General features: G+C 36.8%; 1 protein-coding gene across 1 annotated transcript; it reads right to left on the reverse strand.

Annotated features, from left to right (window-relative positions):
* Positions 1-50: 50 nt before the first annotated feature.
* On the reverse strand, positions 51-19,505 carry LOC129260699 (coiled-coil domain-containing protein 169-like). Its single transcript, XM_054898652.2, has 7 exons — positions 19,196-19,505; positions 11,056-11,138; positions 10,555-10,709; positions 8,841-8,939; positions 8,421-8,474; positions 7,601-7,710; positions 51-5,552 (listed from the first exon to the last, which is right to left on the reverse strand). Exons 1-7 carry the CDS (start codon positions 19,282-19,284, stop codon positions 5,459-5,461), a joined length of 684 nt encoding a protein of 227 aa, XP_054754627.2. The 5' UTR covers positions 19,285-19,505; the 3' UTR covers positions 51-5,458.
* Between the last annotated feature and the right edge of the window lie 5,063 nt (positions 19,506-24,568).

A 24,568-nucleotide genomic window follows, 5' to 3' on the forward strand; every position in this document is an offset into this window, starting at 1 on the left:
AAACAGTTTGAGGTCAAGATAATGACACACAAAAAATGCAGAATAACAAATTTTGGGGATAGTATTTTTATTCCAACTATAGAAATATAAACACAGTTGTGGTACAAGTTATTTGTTGAGAATCAAGAGTGGATTTCTGAGGAGCATGACTATTCGTTAAAAGCTACTGAAAACCTTGCATCTGATTGGCTCAGAACAAAATTGTCTAGGAATAATTGACAAGATGTTTCGTGAAACATTCTTACTGAACAAAACTGGGTAGTTTCAATGATTGCATTGTTGATTCTTACTCTTAACACCAAATGTGGGCCTATGATAATAACACAAATCACATTATGGCTAGCTCAGCATCTTGTACATTGCAGGTGCAGTGACTTAAGACCTCAATTTCTTCATCTTGTTTGGTGCTGTGTTTGGTGTTTGCCTGGTGTTAGTTACCATAACATCATTCTTGAAATCACCCAGTGTGTTAAAGGGGTACATCAGGCTGAACATTATAATCTGAACATTTAGATAAACAAGACTGAAAACTTCATTAAAATTGGATGAGGAAGTAGTCATATTCCAAAGTTTTGGTATATATAAATATTCCAAGAGTTTGGGAAAATATTCCACAAATCGCAGATGAGTGGAATATTGACCTATCAAGTGGAATATTTCTGGTATTTCATGAAATAAAGCCATCCAATATAATTATTATCATCTATACAACCCCCCACAAAAAAGGGAGAAATTTGATTTAACAAGTCATATCACTTGTCACATTATGGCATCATCACTTAAGTATCAATTTTGGTCATTGACATGCGACTTACATGTACTTCATTAAGACTCATTGAGTGTAATTGTGATCTATGCTGCGCATCGCATTGCTTTCATTGTTGTACATGTTGTATATTTCACACATTCGCGCATGCGCATTATACTTGAATATGGTCTCATACTCAATGGTAAATCTTGTACAGGAGCCTATGGGATATTCGTCGGATTTCGGTCATTTTAAAGATATGCTCTGATACTGCACAGGCAATTGATGCAGACCAAAATATGCGTTTAATGTATGGCTATAACGCTCTATATAGATTATAATTATAAATATGCAATAAGCAAGCTGATGTCATAATCGTCTCCCAATCAATCTTTTTGTTTGATTTTAAACTGTTTATTCAAATTCTGTACTCCAAGAATGTGAAAATAGGAAGGACTTCTGATTTACTGTGCAAGATGATCATTGCTAAAACTTATTATATGAAGGGAGACATGTTTTACATACATGTATGTATGAAATGATTACGATTTCAGGTAATAAAGTATACGTGACAGACTACCAGTAAATATATTTTTAATGAAATTTTCAGCATTTTGCTCATTGAATTTTACTCTATTTATTTGAGAATTAAGATATCATTTTCAGCCTGGAGTACACGTACATGAACCCTTTCAGGACTGAATATTGTACGTATTATACATATACATAGATACATGTAGCTATTGCACTTCAATTTCATATAGTAATATTTTCTACACACAAGAATTGCATCGAAACATACGTCATTATCTACAGTCATACATCATTCCTTGACTACTGTGTCTTAAATAACTTGAGATTCTACAAAATTTGTATACTCCACTTTATGACCAATTTATATGCAATCATATACAGTAGTTAAATTTTAAACTGTCGTGTGAGCAGCATATTTTGGGAATGACTGGTTTAATCCTCCCTTCTCTCTTCTAAACAGTGGCGGACTGTGACCCTGAGGAGACAATAATTGGAGGGGCACTGTATTGTTTGTGAACAATGCTGTGCCCCTCCAATGCTTTGTCTCCTCCGGGTAACGGTCCACCACTGCTTCTAAACATGAAATTCATGTTCTTGCATTTTGAATATGACTTCTTGAACCAAATTATTGAGTACAATTGTTAAACATTAATTTATATACCATTTTTCAAGTCCACATGACAAAATTATTTAACCTACGGGTAAATAACAGCTACAGACATGACTGTACATGTACATGTAGTTGGCGGGGGGAAGAGCCCCCCCCCCCAAAAAAAAAAACCCCAAACTTTTCTATCGGACATTTTTACAAAAAAAAAAAACATTGTAGGTACCAGATCCTATACCTTCAATATAAATATTTTAATAAGATACCCTTTTATATGTATGTATTTTAGAAAGTTTGTCCCTTAGGAAACAATTCATACAAGTATGAACAGTCCTACAGCCATGGCAACAGAAGTTAACAAGAAAATGATCACATGCAAATTCCTGACATTCATATAACTAAAGGGGTAGACCACAACAACAAAAATTCGATTTGTGAAATTGAAATGTCATTACTTACTTTTACATCCAATTTGATGACATTTTCAGTGCTAAGCTAATTACATTTTTCTCTTTTATAATGCAGATCAATTATTTGTTTGGGTAGACTTTCCCTTTTAAAGGCCAAGTCCACCTCAGAAAAATGTTGATTGTAATAAATAGAAAAAAATCAAACAAGCATAATGCTGACAATTTCATCAAAATCGGATGTAAAATAAAGAAGTTATGACATATTTTAAAGTTTCGTTTATTTTTCACAAAACAGATATATATGCACAACTCAATGACATGCAAATGAGTGAGTCGATGATGTCCCTCACTATTTCTTTTGTTTTTTATTGTTTGAAATATAGAATATTTCAATTTTTACAGATTTGATAAGGACCAACTTGACTGAACCATAAAATGTTAAGGCAATGGTAATTCCACGTGTTCAGGGAGGAATGAAACTTTTGTTTCAAGGACAATGAGGAGAAAATGGGAATAAATCATATTTCATATAATGAAATACAAAAGAAATAGTGAGTGTTGTCATCAGTCCCCTCATTTGCATATTGACCAGGATGTGCATAGAACTGTTTTGTGAAATTAAGCGAAACTTTAAAATGTTATAACTTTCTTATTTTACATCCGATTTTGATGAAATTTTCAGTGTTATGCTTGTTGGATTTTTCTCTTTTTATTCAAATCAACTTTTTGTTGGGGTAGACTTGTCCTTTAAACTTGCTTCATTTTTCCAATGAGTTGTAATAGATGAAGAAATATATACCAAGAATATACATTGAATTTTACTGTTGTTTAAAATCCTTTATCCATGTTCAGTGACACCTGGAGACAGCCACAACTGTGCATCACATGACACAGAGCCCCCCCTATATATGCAACTTGCACATGAAATTCACTTCATCACTTCGCTACTTATTGAATACTTGCAATGTTGGTTAATTTGCTCTAGCTTTAATGTGCTATGTCCGAATGAGCCTTTATAAGTAATTATTCCGATCTCTGCTAGCTTAAATGATAATGGAACCTTTGGAATAATATAGCTTGTGCAAAAACAGAAAAATCAAAGAAACAGATCAACAAAAGTTTGAGAAAAATTGAATAAATAATAAGACAGTTATGAGCATTTGAAATTTAGATCAAACCTCCCATTGGCAATGTGACAAAGAAGAGTGATGTCACATGTGAACAACTTTCCCATTACTTTTGTATATATTTCACTTAATCTGCCTCTTCTATCACATTTATTAGTAGATCATGTATTCTTTCTATATTAAAGAGGGAATGTAATGTTTTCAAGGAATACATTATGGATGAAAAGATTGTATCACCATAAGTAAAAGCAAAAAGGGACATTTTGGGGGTACATGTATCTTATAGTCCATCAAAGGGAAAGTTGTTCACATGTGATGTCATAAATCTTTGTCGCATTGCCAATCGGAGGATCTCTAATGATAACAACATTCAAATGCTCACAACTTTCTCATTATTTGTCTGATTTTTCTCAAACTTTTTTTTATCTTACTCTTTGATTTTTTCTGTTTCCATGCAAGCCCTCTTGTTTTATTTGAAGGTTTACTTCCCCTTTAAAGCTATATTTATATTGACTGTACAGGTTGCACAATTCATCATGTGTGTATAAATGAAGGCTTCTTTAGAGATGAACATAATTGAAAAAATAAGCTATTTTTTCACACAAGACATACTAATCTACTTTAATACAGCCCGACTATATATCTGCATACAAACTTGCATGAAACATTCAAAGAAGACGGATCACAACAGATAATAATAATAATAGGCAGCTGTAAAGTGCCATCCATCTAGAGATAATCTATTAATTACACATGAAAAAAAAGATCAAATATTTCAGATACAATCATAATTAGTCAATTTCCAAGGCTGACACATTCATACGCAAATAGAAAATTATATTTCATGTACTGTACAGACATTAATGAGATGTGACTGAGCAACAAATCTAACCCTTGTACATATATGACACATATTTCATTTAAAGGAAAGTAGAAATTTCACAGAAGGAGATTTGTGAAAAATAATTAAGGATGTTATGAATACATGTATTTGAAATGTTGCCTGTACTGTGCAAACTGTGGCTTGTGAATTGTGACATGAGTCGTGGACAAAATACAAAGTAAATGTACAATAAGACCATGCCAGAAAAAGATAACTTTTTGCCCATACTACAGCTAAGACTTGCAATTCGCAATGTGATCACAAATCTTGAGAAAATGGATAACTTTGTTTTATTCTTTTCTGTTCCTTCTTTTTCTAGTGGGGGCGGGGTGTCAATCTTCATTAAAAAAAAATCACTTTTCTGCTCCTCTGAATTTTCTGCTTTCTTTATGAGTTGCTATTAGGGTTAGAATGGTATCAGCAAGGAATAACTTAATTCTCCAATTCAAATCAAATATTATTTTCTCATAAAAACCCTGAATTGGAAATCTTTTGGACTGTTTCGCCAAAATAATTTTCAACAATATACAAATATATTCCTTTCAAAATATACTCATGATTTGTGAACCAATAACAATTTTATGAACAATAAACACATAGCAGGTTAATGCATAACACCATTTAAAATGTACTATAAAAAATATTCTCCCCATGGTTTTAAGCTGCCTTTAATAAACCCTTGACAGGCCAAAGTCATAATTGGCACAACCTAATGATATACATTTGGGTCTGTGTTCATCGACCTTCCGTAAAACAAATAATTGCCTTGAGTAAAAGCACTTTTCAGACCGGGGACCTGTAATATAAAGCTTAGTTATTGATTGTGGAGCTGATTTCAAAAATTGATTGCATTAATATTATTTTGTATGATCAATCATCAAAATTAGCCCCATGATTGATCACTACACTTTATGTTACAGGCCCATATCTTGCAAATATGTTTTTCAGCTCTTTTAAGTCAAATTTTTTGGAACTCAATTTCTTTGGTCGAAAGTGAGTCAATCTAGGCAGAATTATCCGTTCAATAATTCTTGTTGTGAATACTAACCCAGATTTCAGTGACTTTATGAGGTTTTGCAAGCACTACTTGGTTATGATATTGGGATAGTTTACCCTAGTCTTGGTCTTCCCTTCGCCTTAATTTCAATCTCATGCTGTGTCCAATTTAGGGAGTTTCTTAACGGCAGCGGTTTTCCTGATTGGCCCTCTCCGTGGATCAATGATCCTCTGATTGTCGGGTACACTAGGGGAGAAATAGCAAAAATAAAAGGAAATAAATGAGCTGATATATTACATTGGTCTTATACATAGTGATGAATAACTTGCAACCTTTTGATCAGGGTAAAACAAAATATGCACATGGGTAAAAATGGCAATGCATGACGAAAAACCTCCATTTGATAACACTATACCCCTATTTCCCTCCGCATCAATTCTCTTCTCCAAGTACAACAAACCCTTAATGCCACAAGCAGTATCAAAACACCTGTGTCTTGACCTCGGTCCGAAGATAACAACAGCCCGGCATATACCGTCACAGTAGGGGGCCACACAAAATGGATATATGGCAGTGCATAGAGCATAATAGCTCTATGCATAGAGCTCTATGGGCAATGTGCGAGCACGGTAGCATCCCTGCAAACCATGTCGTCATTTTATCCCCCTACTTTCCTAATTTCGAGGTCGATTTTTCTTCGTTCGAAATTGAAAATGGGCTAACATTGGATTTCTGAATACAATATGCCTTTGAAAACGTGATTAAATATCGAATACAATAATTTCATTCCGAAGGTCCGACTACAGGCAGAGAAGTCTTACGTAATAGCACAGCTGTTGTTTATCATTTCGTCCTTGGCTCAACGCTCATAATCTGGCCTGAGCGGGATTACCTGGCCAATCAGGGTTGATCGGCGCTTGGAAATGATTTTTTCAAATTCCAAACAGAAAAAGGGGTATAGAACCGCAGTTTGCAATCTGAACTGCGGTCTTTCTCCAAACGGGGGTTTGACGTAATGGATATACAATGTAGCCATAATATGATTGTGGCTTTTATAAAAGCAATATTATTGTCAGCTGTCATTGGATATCAGGGGCCCTTTTCATAAAGAGTTGCAACTGTTGTAACTTTGCCATTATGGCAACTACCATGGTAACCTTGATTTTGATTGGCTGCTGAGCCCTGTTACCATGGTAGTTGCCATTATGGCAAAGTTTCAACAGTTGCAAGTCCTTTATGAAACGGGCCCCTGATACCATCCAGGTACTGGATCCTGTTTTATAAAGAGTTGTTTTAATATCAAATGTATAACTTCTGTAACAAATTTACTATCAACCAATCAAATCAAATGATTTTAGTAGCTTTAAACTGTTATTGCAAATTTACAACTTTTTGTGAAACTGACCCCTGATCCAGTATCTATCCAGTTTTATGACAATTCTTTTTTAAAATACATTGCCTCGTCAAAGTCATCATCTCCAAAAGTGCTTGATTCTGATGAAAGTGTTTTGATGGAACTGTCTCAGCAAGTTTATACAATTCATTAAAAAAGTCTGAAAATCATCTAAAATTAGCCATTTGATACACAAATAATGAAGTCTGCGGTGCGAACCCTTTACTCAAGTTACATGTAAATGGTCTCAATACACCGCCTATAATGACTTGTATACTTATGGCCCTTGAAACAGCAAGTTTTAAATATGCTAGTCTTTTGTGAATACCTACTTGTTGATCAAAGTTTCAATCAGGGTATGTGCCTGCAGACTACAAATAAAACACACACAGAGCGCTGCCGTCGCCGGCCTACTATTTCTTCCAGGTCCGCACATACATGTACGTCATAAGTACCACAGTACACTCACTCAACAGTGAACCTGCTCGAAACGTCACATCTACTCTCCTGCTCCTACTCCATTCGCCGACTCAGCAAGCCTTCTCTCACCTACTCAAGCCTGTCTACTTCTCAGCTTTTCACTCCTTCTGGTTTATAGTCCTTTTAAGGACGACACTCATTTTGAAAAGAATACTCTTCTTTCAAATCTCCACTTTCTCGCCTTTCCATTTCATCTCAATTTCTATTCACTTTTCTTATCTCAGTCACTCCAGGACTTACCACATGGTGTTGTGTAAACCACTTCCGCGATTACAAATAATGTGTTTTCTATGGCTGAAAACAAGTTTAAAAGCCTGAATTCAGACTTTAGTCTGAAAAATGGCATCCTTGATTAATCTATTTGAGAAGTAGACCAGCTACTTGTAACCAAATGAATATAAACCCTTTCCATCATACTTACTTTCTACCAAGTCTTCTGCTCGCAGGTGTACTGTTATAACTATCTCTTGGGGTACTCATGTTACTGCCCTTTTTCTGGCTTTGCTTGAACTTGTCTTCTTCTAACCGAGCCTAGTGATTAAACATTAAATAAAGTAATTAGTTAAACAGGAAAGATAGTATGTAAAATGCAAGACCTGCCCCCTACCCTTAAGAAATACCAACTATCTTGACAGGCAACAAAATAAATTTTTCATTTTTTTTTCATTTTTATTTTTTGGAGGGGGAAGGGGGCTACTATTTTTTGCAACCTACTGCCTAAATTTGCAATATTGGATAAGATATAACATTGCAGTGGATGGGAATTTTTCAGGGCTCCTTGGAGCATTTTGGGGGCAAAAAAAGTTATTCAGTATGTAAATTAATGTTCATGTCAAATGGTTTCTGATTAAAATTTGGGCAAATATTTAGAAGGCTCTAAGTGTTATGTTAATGAGTACAGATCTTATAATTAATTCTACTTGGAAAATGAATAAGGATACATCAGCCATCCTGGTCCCTTTTGTTTAGCAAATTATAACTTTAATATTACTGACATTTTTTGTAAAATTAAAATGAAATTGAGACATTACTTCAAAAAAAAAGAAGAAGAAGAAAATTTGAAGTTGCTAGACAGTGCACTGTTGTGCATGGGTGCTACATTTAACAAATTTTATTTTTTAATATCACTTTGGCCAAAACATCACTGAACCAACATTAAACTATGATTACACTATTATTGTCTCATTGCGTTCTGAAACACCTCTTACTAATGTTGGAAAATAAATTAACTTAATACTCACATTCCTTAGCTCTGTCACAAAGTTCTTCCTAGCTTCATTAGCTTTATGGAAAGCCTGTATTGAAAGAAAGAAAGACCTTTATAATATATCCAACCTATAAACAGCAGAACAGACATAACAAGACTGGTGAGCTATCATAATGTAATAAACAAATGTTATAAGAGAGTGTATTCTGAAAGCTTTGATATTTCAAAATATAAAGTTTTCATAAACCCCACAGATCCTCTTTTACAACCCCTCCCCCCATCCCCTGAAAAGTCTAACCAATATCTTTAATCAAAATTATTCGTATAAATTCCAAAGTGTGCAACCAATCCTTGTTTTTTTTACTCTAGTAAGCTTGGCTGGATCTGAAAACGGATATGAAATCTGAAAATGCTTTTGTCAAAGCAAACTTGGTGAAAAACAACAATACTTTACCTTTGATTCTTGATCTAATCTCCAGTTATAGTCCTTCAGCTGACTGTTGAGACTGTTTTTCTCTCGTTCTAGTTCTTTCACCATTTTCCGTAAGCTTGCCTGATTATAAAAGAGTAAAGAAATAAATGAATTTTTGTTTTGAACATTACTTTAAACGATAAAAATGTACAGATATATACTGTGAAATGACATGTTCTGGTTGCATGATCAGGGTAGCTATGCTAGGTTAAATAGTATGCAGCAATTAGAAAAATGTATTAAGTGATCAGCAGCAGCAGCAGTATCAGCATCATCATCATCACCATCACCACTATCATCACCATCATCACCATCACCACTATCACCATCATCATCATCATCATCATCACCATCAGCATCACCATCACCACTATCACCATCATCATCATCATCATCATCACCATCAGCATCACCATCACCACTATCACCATCATCATCATCATCAGCATCATCATCACCATCATCATCAGCATCACCATCACCACTATCACCATCATCATCATCAGCAGCAGCAGCAGCAGCATCATCATCACCACTATCACCATCATCATCATCATCATCATCATCACCATCACCACTATCACCATCCTCATCATCACCATCATCATCATCAGCAGCAGCAGCAGCAGCATCATCATCACCACTATCACATCATCATCATCATCATCATCATCACCATCACCACTATCACCATCCTCATCATCACTATCACTATCATCATCATCAGCCATCATCATCAGCAGCAGCACTGGCATCATCATCAGCATCATCATCATCATCATCATCATCATCAGCATCAGCATCACCATCACCACTATCACCATCATCATCATCATCAGCATCATCATCACCATCATCATCAGCATCACCATCACCACTATCACCATCATCATCATCAGCAGCAGCAGCAGCAGCATCATCATCATCATCACCACTATCACCATCATCATCATCATCATCATCATCACCATCACCACTATCACCATCCTCATCATCACTATCACTATCATCATCATCAGCCATCATCATCAGCAGCAGCACTGGCATCATCATCAGCATCATCATCATCATCATCATCATCATCATCATCATCAGCATCATCATCATCACCATCATCAGCATCACCATCACCACTATCACCATCATCATCATCATCATCATCAGCATCATCATCACCATCATCATCATCATCATCAGCATCATCATCATCAGCATCATCACCATCATCAGCATCATCATCACCATCATCATCAGCATCACCATCACCACTATCACCATCATCATCACCATCACCACTATCATCACCATCATCACCATCACCACTATCACCATCATCATCATCATCAGCATCATCATCACCATCATCATCAGCATCACCATCACCACTATCACCATCATCATCATCAGCAGCAGCAGCAGCAGCATCATCGTCATCATCATCACTATCATTATCATCAGCCATCATCATCAGCAGCAGCACTGGCATCATCATCAGCATCATCATCATCAGCATCAGCATCATCATCATCACCATCATCATCATCATCATCACCATCACCATCATCACCATCACCACTATCACCATCATCATCATCATCATCACTATCACCATCATCATCATCAGCAGCATCAGCCATCATCATCATCAGCAGAAGCACTGGCATCATCATCAGCAGCAGCAGCAGCATCAACTCACCTCTGAGAGTTCATCGAAAGCCTTCAGTTCATCACTGAATCCATCTTTGGCGCTTTCCTTGGCCTTCTCAAGCTTGTCTTTGAGAAAGAGAAACTGCTTTTCAAGAAGAGCATTGAATTCTTCCTGTGTCTCAAACTTTGTTTTCCATTCATTACCTGAAGAAAGAAGAAAATACAAAAAAGGTAAACAAATCTAATGGATCAATGATAAAAACTTCTTGAATCTGTCAATTTGAATTTACCCGAATTTGAATGAGAAAATCTTCAGCTCTCAACTGATACATTTGTTGTACCACCAACACCACTCAGCAGATGAAAAGCCATTTGAACTGTAAAATTTGCATGCTAGATGATACTTGAATAAAATTCAAATTATTAACCCTTGAGTTACCAAAGCTTTAACTGGGTTTAACATTGATTGTGTCATGCATTCAGAAGGTATCAATGAAACCCAAACAAGGGGGGGGGGGGTAGTAGAGAAGAAACAATTATAATCACTTACCTTCATCCAAAATACAATCATATCTCTTTTCCAATTCCTCCATAGTTGTTTCCAGCTCTTGCATTGAATTCTCAAGCATGAGACTACAAAGGAAAAGAAAATAACAAAGGCATAGCTCAAGTTTGTTAATGAAAATTATTTGGGACAATTTGATGTAAACTTCCATGGCATTATGCACTTCAAAGCTATAAGAAGCAGATAAGATGGTCACCGTATAAGCTGGGTGAGCAGAGGCGGTTAGAGAATGTCCAACGTAGAGCTACTAAATTGATCCCAGGTATTAAGCACCTATCATTCTCTGAACGTCTTTGCCTCCTAAAGTTGCCATCACTTAGTCACAGACGTAAAAGAGGTGACATGATTGACGTGTACAAATATCTGCATGGTTACTATGATACAAGTTCTGTGCTTTTCTGTCTGAGAAATGGTGGTAAAACACGTGGTTATTCCTTAAAGCTAGAGAAAATATATTCACGTCTTGATGTGCATAAGTTTTTCTTTGCTAACTGAGTGATAGATGTGTGGAACAGTCTCCAAGAAGATGTAGTTACTGCTTGTTCAGTGATGGCATTTGAGAATAGACTGGATAAGCATTGGGAGAAGATTGCCTATGATTTTGAGTAATTTTCGATTCTCGTGTGTTTTTCATGGAACTTTTTACTGTCTACGATACCCCTGCCAACATAAGTAGTGCATCTAATTTTGTCTGAAGTAGTGCACCTATAGACATTCTACTTTGATCGATGAACAGGCTTAGTCCTACAACATCGTTGGAGTAAACTAAACTAAACTAATTCTATGCCTAAGTTCATTTTACCATACATTATTGCATTTTAACACACTTGGTCATTTATCAATTTGGTCAGTTACGATTTTATCTCGTATTTGTTACAATGATCTGAGAATAAGACCATCAAAGGAATCAGTGAAAAATATCAGCTTCTCACAGACATAGTTGAAGTTTAGTTCGATAGACATTTATTTTGATCTCGGCCTAAAATTTTTGCCTAAAATTAAAAAGAGGCTAAAATGCTGTCTAAAATAGTTATTCAATTTCTGAATTTAACTACAGCGCCAATGTCACATTCATATCACAGGTTAACAGCTTATCAGCCAAGTGAGGAAAACTAATGACAGTGTCACACACCCGGGGGGGGGGGGGGGCACTCGACCAAAAAAGTGGTAGGGGTGTGCCGCGGGCGAGGCAAAAAACGGGGGCCTTGGAGCGGGCTTATTGTAAAAAGGAGGGTCCTCGGAACGGGCTTCGGAACTATAAATGTTTGTGAAAACGGGGGTTCTCGGAACGGATCTCCGTATCTCTGTGAGTGCGTATGCATCCCTATGGAACGGGCAATCGTGCATGACGCAGTTAGCGGGGCCTCCGCCGGGTGCGCTCTCGCTTAGGCGATGGTCGAAAAGCGCTCTACGGCCGCTTTTCACCAAATTGCAGCTCCTTGTAGCAAATCAATGCGACCGGAACGGCGTAACGAAAAATATGCGAAGCTTTGGAACGGATTTCTTTCTTCTTTTTTCTCGATAAGAAGGAAATGCTATGCCTTGGAGCGGCTTTCTTTGTTCTTTTTCTCAAAAAGACAAAAATGCTATGCCTTGGAACGGAAATTTGAGTGTAAAAATGGGGGTCCCCTCCGCGGCACATACCCACTATGCATTATATACTGAGTGCCCCCCCTCGGGGTCACACACAGGCGCGTAGCCAGGGGGGGCGGTCGCCCCCCAAAAACGGCCCCAAAAAGAAAGAAAAAAAAGGGAAAAAGAGAGAAAGGAAAAGCGAAGGGAGGAAAGGGAAGAAAGGTAGCTTTGTGGGTTTTTCTTTTTATTCTTTATTTTTTTCTCAAAACAGAAACTCTGTGACTCTTGCTCTAAATTTATATATATGAATTTTGCTTCCGCGCTGTGCGCGGTTAAATGACAATATTGCAGTTCTCTTTTGTTTTCCTCACCCTTTCTCTAACCCTGTTTTTCCACCTCAGCTATATGTTTCTTGCCAGTTAAAGTTCAAATGTATACATTAGGGCATGGAATTAGAGTAAGGTTAGGCCGAAGTATATGAATTTATATATTTTTTAAATTGATCGCGCAACTTCTGGTAGGGTCGGCTCCGGGTGGGTAAAATCTTTATCTCAATTTCTGCCGTCACCTCCATATAGGCAACTTCTCCCGCTTTTCAGCTCATTATACTAAACAACCATAATTTGGGGGCAAACGGGTTCCTAATTTAAAAAGAGGAAGGTATAAAATTTGTGTCGTATGAATAAAAAAGGAAAATATTTTTTTTAATCAAATTCTATTCAACTTCATGTCATTTCCCTGCACATTCATCTCCTGTCCTGTTTTGCGCCCTCAGTTTGAGATTTTGAATGACACTTAAGTTTCTTTATCATTCAAAGTGAAGCGCATCAGGATAAGTGAAATAAATTATGCATCATCCTGTTTAATATAAATTCCCTTTGAAATTTCGAGTTTCATTGCTCTGCGCGGGGAGGAATATCTTCCTCCCGACATTTACTTACTTGGATTTACTTGGATGTAGAGACATAAAGCTATAAAGCTTATTTGTCCCTTGTCACGTAGGGTTGTCTCTGGTATGGTGAATATTTTAATGGATGGGATTTCCAGTGCCTCTCGATTGCAGATTTGAATGCATTTACACTAGTAGCAGAAACTGCTACTTCAGGCAAAGCATTCCAGTTATTTATGCTTCTAACTGTAAAAGCATATTGCCGTGTCTGTAATCTACATCTGTATTTCCTGAATTTTATACTATGACCTCTGGTCCTTTTATTATCATCAAGATGGAACAGGCTACTCAGATCTATCCGATCAGTACCTCTTGTGATTTTGAAGATTTGAATTAATTCTGCTCTTTGCCTTCTGTATGAAAGAGTAGGGAGTCCCAAAATTCTCAACCTTTCAGGGTAATCTAAATGACGAATGTTGGGAAGTAGTCTCGTCGCTCGTTGCTGTATCTTTTCTAGTTGATATTCATCTTTTTTGAAAACTGGAGCCCAAGCAGGATTACAATATTCTAGGGTAGGACGTACAATAGCTTTGTAGAGTTTGAGCCAGCCCTTCTCATTTAGAGCCGTGAAGGATCTCTTAATTATGCCAAGCTTGGTATTGGCTCTTTTTGTAATATCAGCAACATGTTCACTGAAGGAGAGGGATTTGTCGAACACGACTCCTAAATCTCTCTCTCTATCTTCTGGTTTGACTTCACATATTCCCTCTTCGGTTGGCATCTGATATTGAAAGTTTTTATTCCTACGACCATAATGTACAACCTTGCATTTTGAGTTGTTGAACTTAAGTTGCCATGCTTTCGCCCATTCCCTCACGGCATTTACGTCATCTTGAAGATCATCTGCATCACTCTGTGAGTCCACTATTCTATACATCTTTGTGTCATCAGCAAATAACTTCATATTGGACTTGACAGATTCAGGTAGATCATTTATGAAACATATGAATAACGTGGGTCCGAGGACACTACCTTGCGGAATTCCGCTAGTAACCGGAAGCGAAGTGGAAAGTTTTCCATTTACAGATATACTTTCTGAGATCTACCAGATAGATAGGCTTTGATCCAGTTTAACAGTTGGCCACCAATACCGTATGCTTTCAATTTGGAGATCAGACGCTGGTGGGGGACACTATCGAAAGCCTTTTGATAGTCTAAGTATATACAATCAATTGAGTGACCGTCATCGATGTCCCTGGTCCAATCCTCGAGTACTTCCAGCAACTGTGTCGTACAGGATCTGCCACTGCGGAATCCATGTTGGTTGTCACAGAGAAGATCCTCTCCCTCTAAATGTTGCAAGAGAACTTTCCGTACAATCTTTTCCATGACTTTACAAGTTACTGATGTTAGACTAACGGGTCTATAATTGGATGGATCACTCTTTTTTCCTTTCTTGTACAGAGGAATTACAATAGCTTGACTCCATGACTCAGGAACAGTACCCTCCTCCATCAGCTTCGTAAAGATTATCTTGAGTGGTGTACTTATCTCCTTATGTATTTCTCTTAATACTCTAGAGTTGATTCCATCTGGACCAGGAGACTTATTAATGTCCAGTTTGGACAGTATATCTTCTATGTCTTTTTCCCTGAATTCAATCTTTGTCAGCTCTGTCCGAGTCTTCTTCTGAATATTTGGTATAGAAGTCAGATCTTCTTCAGTAAAAACACTACCGAAGAAGGAATTGAAGGTAGTTGCCTTCTCTTCGTCGGACCTGGCTAGGGAACCATCTTGATTTACTAGGTCAGGAAAAGTAGCTTTACACTTGGACTTGCTCTTGACATATTTCCAGAAACATTTAGCATTATCTTTCACCTCCTCTGCAATTTGGTTTTCGAAGGATGATTTTGCATTTCTTATTTCCGAGGTGGCATGATTTCTATGCCTGACAAATATCTTCCAATCTGCCTCAGACCTACTCTTCTGATATTTATTCCATGATTTACGTTTGAGTTTGATTATTTCCAAGAGTCCTTGATTCATCCATTGAGGTCTATTTCGGAGGTGCCTCTTTCGAAGTGGAACATAATTTTCAATACAACCGAGTAGTAGGTTCTCTAAGAATATCCAAGCCTCTATTCCCGAGAGAGCTGATAATTCACTTTCCCAGTTAAGTTCATTTAAAACTGATCTCATCTTATCATAATTGCCTTGGTAGTAGTTCCTCGCTGATACTTCGTCGTCGATTTCCTTTGGCTGCACAGCTAGTTGCAGTAGCAGACAAACATGATCACTTTTCCCAAGCGGGGGCCCATAGTTTAGATCGAGTACGAGTTCCTCTTCATCCGTAAAAACAAAGTCGAGGGTACTGGGCAGTTGCCCATCTCTATATCTCGTCGGAGATAATACATGTTGATACAGGAAGAGATCCTCAATACAGTCTAGAAATCTTTGACAGTCCTCGTTACAATTTGAAATGGAATGAGTCTCCCAATTTATGTATCTATAGTTAAAATCTCCTACAAATACCAAGTGGTCATACATATGCGATCTTTGACTAGCCTTCTCAATCAGATTACACAGTTCATTATTATTTTCAGTAGAACTTGAGGGAGATCGGTAGATACATCCAAATAGAAGTTTTTTTCTATTTAACTCCACATTAATCCAAACCGATTCTCCAAACACTCCGTTGTCTAATTCTACAATGTTACAAGCCAGGATATCCTTTGCATAAATAGCGACTCCTCTATTTGAAACCTGATCATCACTGGACATAAACAAATGATATCCTGAAAGTTGTAATTCACTTTGTTGAATCTCTGACTGTTTATTTTTTGGATAAATTTCAGTTAATGCTACAATATCTGGTTTCATCGATTCCAGTTGTGTAAGCAGCTCATCTCTCTTGTTGATGACAGAGTCACAGTTAGTGTAATATACCTTTAATGGACAATACTTCAATGAAGAATCACATTTGGGTTTGCTTGAAGAGAAATTCACATTATTTGCTGTAGTGTTCATGAACAAGTTACTATTTATGGATGACTCATTACTTGACAAGTTTCCTTGCAATTGAGTAGTTGAAATAAAGGGTGAATTGCTAAGCTGTTCACTAGGTTTCAACGTCGATTTAGTCCTTGCTGTAACTCCAGCATAAACATTACTCCTTTCCCTGTGAGTCACGAAACCTGTGTCGGACAATTTTACCATTTCTGATAACAAGATTCTCCTCGCCATTTTTTTCTCTTTCCTTCAATTCCTTTCTAAGTTCTCTGTATTCATCTCTTTCTTTCTGAGTGCGATCTCTTGACATCTGAATTGATTTATCTAAGGGGGAATCAACACTTCTGTAACAGCGCAGGATTTCATCACGTGAGTCAGCTGTGCTCGTTATGACCTTCAGAGGACGACATACCTGCTCTGACTTTTTTCCAAGCCTGTATAATGCACGAATCTCAAAAGATTTCACCCCAAGAGATTGTCTAAAGATAGAATTTACCTGCTGAATATCATCCTGTTTTCTTGCTTCAGGATTGGCATTTTCAGACTCAGATAATCCGTAGATGATAAGATTGTTTTCCTTCTTTCTCTTTCTTCAAAATCATCTAGCTTGTATGATACTGACTTCTCCATCTTCTCTAATCTTTCCATGACCTTTTTAGTGGAACCAGATTGGACAGATTTACTTGACTCTGTGACATCATTTCTTACATCATCTATCCTCTTACACATTTGTTGATGCTTGTCTTTGCACTCTTGCTCATGATTTGAGAAGACTTTTTTCAAGCCAACTATATCTTGCTGTAGGCTTGCTTGTTGTGATTGTGATCATAATTTTAAGCATATTAGCAGCAGTAGCATTACATGTTCTACAATACCAGTGAATGACTTCTGCTTCTTCCTGGATACTTTCATAAAGTTTAGGAGAGACATTTTGGCAAGTACAGTGGAACCAGTAGTTACAAACCTCACATTCCACAGCAGAATCTTCATCCATTACTATCAGATTACAGCTCCCACAGGAGTAATTATCTTTCTTTGCCTTTCCTCCTCGAGCATCTGAATTTATACTCCCCTTGCGCGAAGCTCCTCTCCCTACACTTGTAGTTGATGTTTTACGACTTGCCATATTAATGATATTTTTCTCTCAGATTACAAAAGCTTTTAAGTAGGCCTATATCAATGTCGTCTGTAACTGTAAATTATGAAGGAGGGTGAAATACTTGAATTGGACCACTCAAAGAAAAAGAATACCGAAAGTCCAGCAACAGAAAAGATGCTTCTCTTATTCTTAACAAGCAAAAGAAAGTCATTCACAATCCACTTGAAGAATGTTCTAGTAGTAGTATGTTGACATAAAACTAAGTCAATTTTATACAAGTTTATCTCATTAAAACAGTTATTTCAACTTTTTCTCCTTTTGTTTTTCGTTGCAAAGAAATGAAACAGCTTCAACTAGCAGCTTGCAATATTGGTGCTTGTTTATAAAGTTTTCAACATCAGCACAAAAATAAAACATAAGCTCCAAGTCAATCAAACAAAATTCTTCAAAAATCTAAGATGCAGGCACACTGGAATACAAGTTTCAATTGTTATACTTGCAGTTAACTTGCTTGGCTGAAACAGGTCTGCTGATGGAGGGAGACTTAGCTTTGATGACAAACATTTGCACACATGTCATACCGTAGACGTAGTGTAACTGTGTTGACTTGATATAGGCAGAGTACACATTCAACATACACACGTGTATGTAAAACAGTATGGCGTGTCCTTCCACTTTGCAATGCAGATTCATGTAGATTCAAAATCCGTATAATCCTCAGCAATCCTACATCCAATTTGTATTTTTCTTGCAGCAACCTTTTTTGGAATGTTTCTTATCACAGTTAAATAAAAAATTTCAAAAAGAAATGAAACCAAAAAGAATAAAATAAAAGCAAAAAAATAAACTCAGGGAGCAACTGAGAGGCACGTCCTATCCCATCGCGCACATATATCCTTCTTCTCCTCAGCTCTGTTTTGCGAGTTAAGATATGCAGTCGCTAAATTGTTTGTAATCAAATCTGATCTTTCCAAGGGAAGTATTCAATATAACTTAGAAAATAACCTTTTCTCGGGACCATTTTCTTTGCACACACAAAAAAAAAAACGCTTTAGCTTCTGCGCTTCGCGCAAGGTTAATATTATTTTAATTTTTTGTTCATTTTACAATCACTTTTGAAAACAAGGTTCAAAATCACAATAAAGTCAAATGAATTGGAGCTGATGTAGGTACTAGAAACAAGGGAGGCGGCTCCTTTTTATTTTAATTTATGAAACACCGAAAGCTTCGCGCGGGAGGGGAAAACTCCCCCTCCCTGAACTTGAAGTGAACCCATCCCCCTAGGGAGCGCGCTTCGCGCGCTCTGTAAGTGTTGGCACACTTCGCGTGCATCTAGGCCCTACCGCCCCCTCCAAAATGAAATCCTGGCTACGCGGTTGGTCACACATAAGATACCCACTCACTCACGTTCACAAGCTGAGCTGACTCCGTCAAGTCTCAAGACAAACCGCGCGCGCGTCGCATCTCTCAGACTCAGTCACATACCCTGCAATTGACAGCATAAAATTACACATGTGGGACTTATCATAAAAAAATTTGTTGCAAATTCGTACCTCATCTGTTTCTCTTGCTCGATTTCTGCACGAATTTTGTCGATATCAGTGCCATCTGCTGATGGTTCTCTTCCTCTCTTATTTGCCATGGTTGATCAGTCATGTAACATCATCAGAGTAAAATATAACACCATCGTTTAGGCATAATCTTTGCACGAAAAATCTTGTTACCAAGCGAAAGCTTCCCTTGACAATGATGATGACGTCATCAGCAATTTGTCAGCAGCATGCATAGCATAGCAGCGCAGGCAGCTCGCAGATAGAGCTCGAGAGAGAGCTCGAGAAGGCCTATTTTATTTCGGATATCGATAACCAGTGAAGGCCGACATGTAGAAGCATGACAGTATGAGATTTAAAAAAAAACTATGAGATTAATATTAAATCATATGCTGAAAGGATGGCTTTTTCTTCAGATAGGGGACCTCAATTGGGTCATGCCTGCCCCCGAAAAAAAGATAGCTAACCTAGAGTGAAATAATGTCAAAATCTATTTAAAAACAAAATTGATTTTTATATTAAAAATTTCAAAATCTTTGTTCGCCTGATTCGCTCTAATTTTTCTGAACTTTTGCTCCATCCCCATATCTAGGTCCCCTAAAAATCTTTGGCTCATTACACTTCTGAATAGGAAAAAATATACACGCAGATACCGGGGCAGATACATATATCTTCTAATTAATGGATGAATTTACGACAAATCTTATCTCATCTTGTGTTTTTTGTATATGATCTCTACAAAAAGAAATGACCGTTTTGTCCCAACTTAAAAAAGTAAGATTTACTTAGATATAAAGGGGTACTACTTCGGCCGGGCTGAAACTTTTGATAAAGTCTTAATATAAAGCCGGGATATAATAATAATAATATAGGGTATTTATATTGCGCACATATCCACCTTGTTAGGTACTCAAGGCGCTCCTATATTACCCGGCTGTAAGCCAGGCGTTCATAGCGCACACAGCTTTTTAAGGAATTACTTCCTACCGGATAAAGTAAAATTGACCGAAAAAATAAGGCTGAACATTTCATCCAATAAATCTGACAACAAATATACACGCCGTCGCTACCAGCAATGTGTAAGATAAAGAGGGTGCTTTTCTTATTATTTCTACTTTAATTTCATGTTCGAAAACGTATAATTGCAGGCAAGAAATACTTTCTTCAAATCGCATAGGCGGTTGAAGCGGGGGGGGGGGGGGGCGGGGGACATGCCCCCCCCCCCCCTAAATTCTAAATTTGAGGTGGGGGACGATATATATTTTTTTTTTTATAACCTTTTTATAACTTTTTTTTTTGCTTGTCGAAAATTTTGGGTGGTCCCCCTAAATTGTATGGCTTCCGCCGCCAATGTCAAATAGTAAAAGGTGATTTTGTCGTGGGCTGTTCAAGTAGAGAGGGGGGGGGGGGGGAGCCCGATTAATTGCCGACAGATCATATCGGTACCGATTACGTCCGACGACCATGAGTCCTGATATAGTGTTTCACATTATATTCCCCCTTTATAGTCACATTGTCTTTCGACTCAGGGGCAGGTCAAGCTTTAATCAATAGGTGGCATGTTTTCATTCACATTTCCCCCGATCTCCTGATTTTTTTAGGGGTTATTTCTTTAAAGTATTTTTAGCCTCATTCTTACACTACGATAAACTACAGTATCTCATAAGGCTTAAACTTATCATGCAAGTGCGAACTGCGAGCTCATTCGGGATGTGTAATTATAATTAGAGTAACAACAACAACAACAAAAGAATATTCTGAGCCTTTTTTTTGTATTAATGACATTGGCGGCGGAGGTTTTAAAATTTAGGGGGGGGGGGGGGCAGAAAAAAAAATTCACCCACATTTTCCCCAGTCGACTGCTAAAACCTGACTTTTTAATTTTTTGTTCAGGGGGTAGCCCCCACTTAAGTCTGATGTTTTAAGTACACCTTATTTTTTTTTTAATATCTGATAAGGTAGGCTTGTGTCCAGGATTGTGCACCCATGCAGGGGCCCGACCTGATTTTCGAAAAATGGCGCCCCCACCCATGAACATGAATCATGAACACGATGGGTAGCGCGAGCTTAAAAAAATGTTATATTCCGACTCGACACGAAACTGGACATTATAGCTTTATCTTTTTAAAACCATGAACAGGATGGGTATCTATCCGAACAATAATATTGATGCGAGCGTGAAGTGCGAGCTGAAAATTTTCGATATTCTGACCTAAAATTTGGGCATTTCTAGAACACTTTTGGTGATCATGAGCCAGACGTATATTATGTAACTAAACATTTCATGCGAGCGCGTAGCGCGAGCTGAACATTTTTGATATTCCAAACCCAAAATTTGACATTTTACATTTTGTGACCATATGAACAGGATGGGTAACTACATGTGTACAAACCATGGGTGTCGATCGGTATTCTTGGTTGGGGGGATGATTGACACAAATGTTCTTGTGGATGGGGATCTTTCAACATTACCCCCACTAAAATCACAAGTTAGGACATTTGGGAGTGGTTGATATGCATGGTGTTCTTGGAAATTCCTTCATTGTTGCTGTGTACTGTACTTATATAATTTTTTTGAAAATTCAATTTGTGTTACAAGTGAGCCTATTCTAAACTCATACGAAAGAAAAAATGACAAAAATTGTCTGGACCATGTACAAAGTGATTTGTTTATTGAGCATGATGTATACAACTTCTCTCTTAAATCTAACCCGACTGGCAACATCTTTTTTCTTCTTAATGCATGATGATAAAATGCATGCAGATTCGGACAAATTAAGACTAGCACAAATTACAAACTGTGTGGCTTCTCGTGCGCCATCGGGCTTACCGTCATTCCTTAGACGATTTTAACCCTGGATTTTAACATGTTTTAAATGCTTTATTAATGCATGAAACAAAAACAAACATTAAAACAATCAAAACTCAACTGTCATGTTACGATATTTCTCCAACATATTCTTAAACCATCAGTGTGTAATATCAGCTAATATATATGTTAAAATGAAATTTAGATACCGCATGAGTGTGCTCATATAGAATGCAAAACTGTCATCCCTTTCCAAACTCAAAAGAGATTTCTTTTTGCAAAAAAAAAAAAAAAGGTTTAGTTATTCAAGTCCATAACAATAAGAAGAATAACATGAAAAAAAACATCCGATGTTCATATCCGAAGACAAGCTTTAGAGAGAAATGAATGATTATTCTTTCTGAAACCATTAATTGTTTTCACTTATTAAAAAATTGTAAAAATATGATCATATTATATTGAGCTCACTGAACCTCAATATTTTCATGAGAGGTATCTGATGGGGTCACATGATAAAATGTTTAATATTAATTAAATACAACAAAAGCACCATATATATATGAGCTACTGATCACCAAACGACCATTATGACTTTTTAAAAGTGAAATTTTTGCATTTTGTCTCTTTTGGGGGAATGATCGAACAATCTTAAGGGTGATTTGGTTCATCATCATGGAATATTTCTTCACCTTTCCTTTCCACTGTGGTGCTAGTTGATGCCGATTCTAATTCACTTATACTAGCTGTTTCTTTTTCTTGCAGCGGACTTTCAGATTCCTTTCTCATTTCTTTTTCTGCTTTCTTGCTTGGGGTTGCTTGAAAGAAGTTTGTTAATTTGGAATAATTTTTGCGCTTTGCATCCATTTTTAGCCTCAGATATGTCCGCGATATAATCAGGATAATTTGCTCAAGAGCTTTTACATGTTTTATGACCAGCGCGTTTTGTTAGATATGCGCAAAGAGAAATTCTTGGTAGCTTGTTAATTTCGCGCATTGGAATTGGTTACAATAACTTTTTATGACAGCGATGCCTGGCGATTTACTTATTTTACAGAACAAAAATGAAGTGATATTCAAAAGGGTTGTAGATTAAATGGGACAAACATCATGCACTTGGATGTGGGGAGGGGTAAATCTGAGAAAAGTTATTTGTACTTTTTCAAGATCTATACCCCTCTGGGATTTACGTCCATGGGGTTTTCCCCGTTTATCTTGCCACCCTTTTATTCCCGTTTATTTTCCACCCTTATGAATTAATTTATTTATTAAAATTAATTTATTCACCACTGGTGGGATGGAACACCCTATCAACAAAAGTTGTTTTTCGTCGGGGTCCTTTTATGTCATGTGTTAAAAAAATATCATATACATAAACATTTTATTCTTTTTTATCTTGAACCTCCACCCATCTGTTTAAAAGTCTTGGAAAATAACGTTTTTATTTAATAACAATATACACAAATTGCGAGGGAAACAAACTGATTGATGGCATACTATAATCATCACTATAATCATCATGATCAAACTTTTCATTTTTTCATCATCATTATTATAATTTTTCTACCCTAAATTATTGGGGGGGGGGGGGTGATAATACAGGCCATCCAAGATGGGTGTCTAACATAGAGATATATATGTCTATGGTATCTAACTATAAAACATTTTAGGCGAGCGGGAAGCGCGAGCTGAAAATTTTTGATATTCCAACCCAAAAACTTTTGATTCTAAGCACTTTTTGTGACCCTGAACAGCTAGGATGGGTATTTATCTAAACAATTCATGCGAGCGCGAAGCACGAGCTGAAAAAACTTTGACCTAAAACTTGAATATCTTAAAGGGATGGTCCGGGCTGAAAATATTTATATCTTGATACATAGAGTAGAATTCACTGAGCAAAATGCCGAAAATTTCATCAAAATCAGATCACAAATAATAAAGTTATTGAAGTTTCAAGTTTAGCAATATTTTGTGAAAACAGTCATCATGAATATTCATTCGGTGGGCTGATGATGTCACATCCCCACTTTCCGTTTTCTTATGTTATTACATAAAATCATATTTTTTTCATTATTTCATACTTGTGTGAATAATAGGTCTCCCTTATAATGAAATAAGTTGCAGCAATAAATATCGAATGCACTAAATCAGTTGTCAATCCAATTTTTCTAGTTCTTGGAGGAAAAAATTTGAATAAACCTAATTTCATATAATAAAATACAAAAGAACAAGTGGGGATGTGACATCATCAGCCTACCTAATGCTAATTTGTTTATATTCTATACTAAAATTTAGACATTCTAAGTTCTTTTGGTAATCATGAAAATGATGGATATCTAACTAAACATTTTATTCGAGCGCGAAGCACGAGCTAATTTTTTTTATATTCTGACCTAAAATTTAGACATTCTAAGCACTTTTAGTGATAATGAAAAGGATGGATATCCAACTAAACATTTTATGCGAGTGTGAGGAGCGAGATGAAAATAGGTAATATACTGAATTGAAAATGGAACTCTCAATTCAATTTTTCGTTTGTTGTAATTCATGAAATCATTTTTTAGCATTTT

This window comes from Lytechinus pictus, unplaced genomic scaffold, assembly GCF_037042905.1.
Source record: "Lytechinus pictus isolate F3 Inbred unplaced genomic scaffold, Lp3.0 scaffold_19, whole genome shotgun sequence".
In the NCBI taxonomy this organism is placed as follows: domain Eukaryota; kingdom Metazoa; phylum Echinodermata; class Echinoidea; order Temnopleuroida; family Toxopneustidae; genus Lytechinus; species Lytechinus pictus.

What these genes read in the sequence shown, in the direction of transcription:
- LOC129260699 (XM_054898652.2), bottom strand. Translation starts at nt 19,284, where the DNA reads ATGGCAAATAAGAGAGGAAGAGAACCATCAGCAGATGGCACTGATATC. An exon ending in TGATTGTATTTTGGATGAAG is followed by an intron (nt 10,710 to 11,055) that starts GTAAGTGATTAT and finishes TTCTTTCTTCAG; the next exon opens with GTAATGAATGGAAAACAAAG. An exon ending in CTTTCGATGAACTCTCAGAG is followed by an intron (nt 8,940 to 10,554) that starts GTGAGTTGATGC and finishes TTTTATAATCAG; the next exon opens with GCAAGCTTACGGAAAATGGT.